Here is a 1,506-nt window from a genome sequence, read left to right on the forward strand (position 1 = left end):
ATGAGCATTCAGCAATATCAACTTTTATTTTTCAATTTGTGTGAGCATAGAACAATAATCTTTTGATCACTAAATTTAATTTGATTATATTTTAATGTTTACCTTCCCTCTGCAGACTATAGGCAATAGGCTAGAAGCTAAAATTAATTAGCCTTAAGAGCTCAAACAATATTTATTACTTCAAGGGGAAGTGTTCTCGTTGTAACATAAACTTCTAAAGGCTTACTGTAAGGAAGACAGCAGGAGTCTGAGCATGACTGATAGAGTCGGTACTGCAGACATCACAGGACTCCACATGAATGAGGACAAGTTCTTTTCACCTAGGCTCAGTGTAACAACAGAGAGATGTTCACAAAACTGTCTATTCATAGACATTGATTGATCTTATTATTTCAGTGTATATGATTATTTTATTTTATTTTATTTTTTTCCTAGGCAAAGAACTTTATTAACCTTGTTTCAAACTTTATTCCCAGGCTTCTTCAGCTTAATTAGCTGCAAAAATGAATTGTGTATAAGCAAAAACTGAAAAGAGCTGCAGTGTCCAAGGGGCTTGGGCTTAAAAATATTAGAGATCTAGATTTTATCAGATCCATGAACAAAATTTTAAAAAGCAGTCATAATATAAAATAGCAGCTCCCAGTAACTTCTTCAAGTTTTATGTTCTTCAGAAGTTGACTCAATTCAGTTTGATTCATTCTTGGAAGCTTCATCAAAATTCTCCACAAGATCTGGAACTTCATCATCATCATCCTCTCCGGTAGCAAGTGGTGCTTTTCCATCCACAGATTGTTTGGGCAGAGCTTCAGCCAGTCTTCTTAAACTAGTCAGACTGTCTGCACCAAGTTGGTTTAAGATACTGGGTAGCATTTCTGTCAGCTACTTTGTCTCAGCATGGCCTGTAATGGTGAAAGTGTTCGCTGCCAGTGATGCCTGAACTTTGGGATTGTTAAAATGGGTCACTGTTCCTTGGTTTGTGAACATATTCACTTCTTCAATACCAGAGATATTGTTTACCCCTAACTTCTTTAAGGAGAACTGAAGTTTTTTATCATCTGCTGTAGCCGTTCTATGAATCACCTTCTTCTTTCGGCGAGCAGTTCCTTTCCCACCAATGTGCACTTGTGCTTGCAGTTTGGCGAGTTTCTCCTGGTTCATGATAGTTTCTTTCATCTTGTTGGAGTGGAAATGGGACCGCGTGGGGGGCGCTCAGGGGGTCTCAGGCGGACCAGCTGAGATTAGGTGCACACACGTGGGGATGCAAGATGGCAGCTCTATTTTATTTTTTTTAAGTAGGCTCCATGCCCAGTGTGGAGCCCAGTGAGGGGCTTGAACTCACAACCCTGAGGTCCAAGCCTGAGCTGAGATCAAGAGTCAGATCAAGAATCTGATCAAGATCAGATTCAACTGACTGGGCCATGCAGGTGCTTCTTTTTTAAAATTTTTTAAATGTTTTATTTTATTTTTCAGTTTGTTTGTATGATTAAATCTTCTCTTCTCTTTCCA

General features: G+C 38.8%; 1 protein-coding gene across 1 annotated transcript; it reads right to left on the minus strand.

Moving 5' to 3' along the window:
- Positions 1–485: 485 nt before the first annotated feature.
- Positions 486–1,173, minus strand: LOC114218912 (transcription factor BTF3-like). Its single transcript, XM_088023970.1, is given in 1 exon segment — positions 486–1,173. A coding segment is annotated over 1 exon segment (489 nt). The 3' UTR covers positions 486–684.
- Positions 1,174–1,506: the final 333 nt, after the last annotated feature.

Source organism: Eumetopias jubatus, unplaced genomic scaffold, assembly GCF_037043125.1.
Source record: "Eumetopias jubatus isolate StellerSeaLion01/CBP00866 unplaced genomic scaffold, mEumJub1_p1.0 scaffold_1, whole genome shotgun sequence".
Classification (NCBI taxonomy): Eukaryota; Metazoa; Chordata; class Mammalia; order Carnivora; family Otariidae; genus Eumetopias; species Eumetopias jubatus.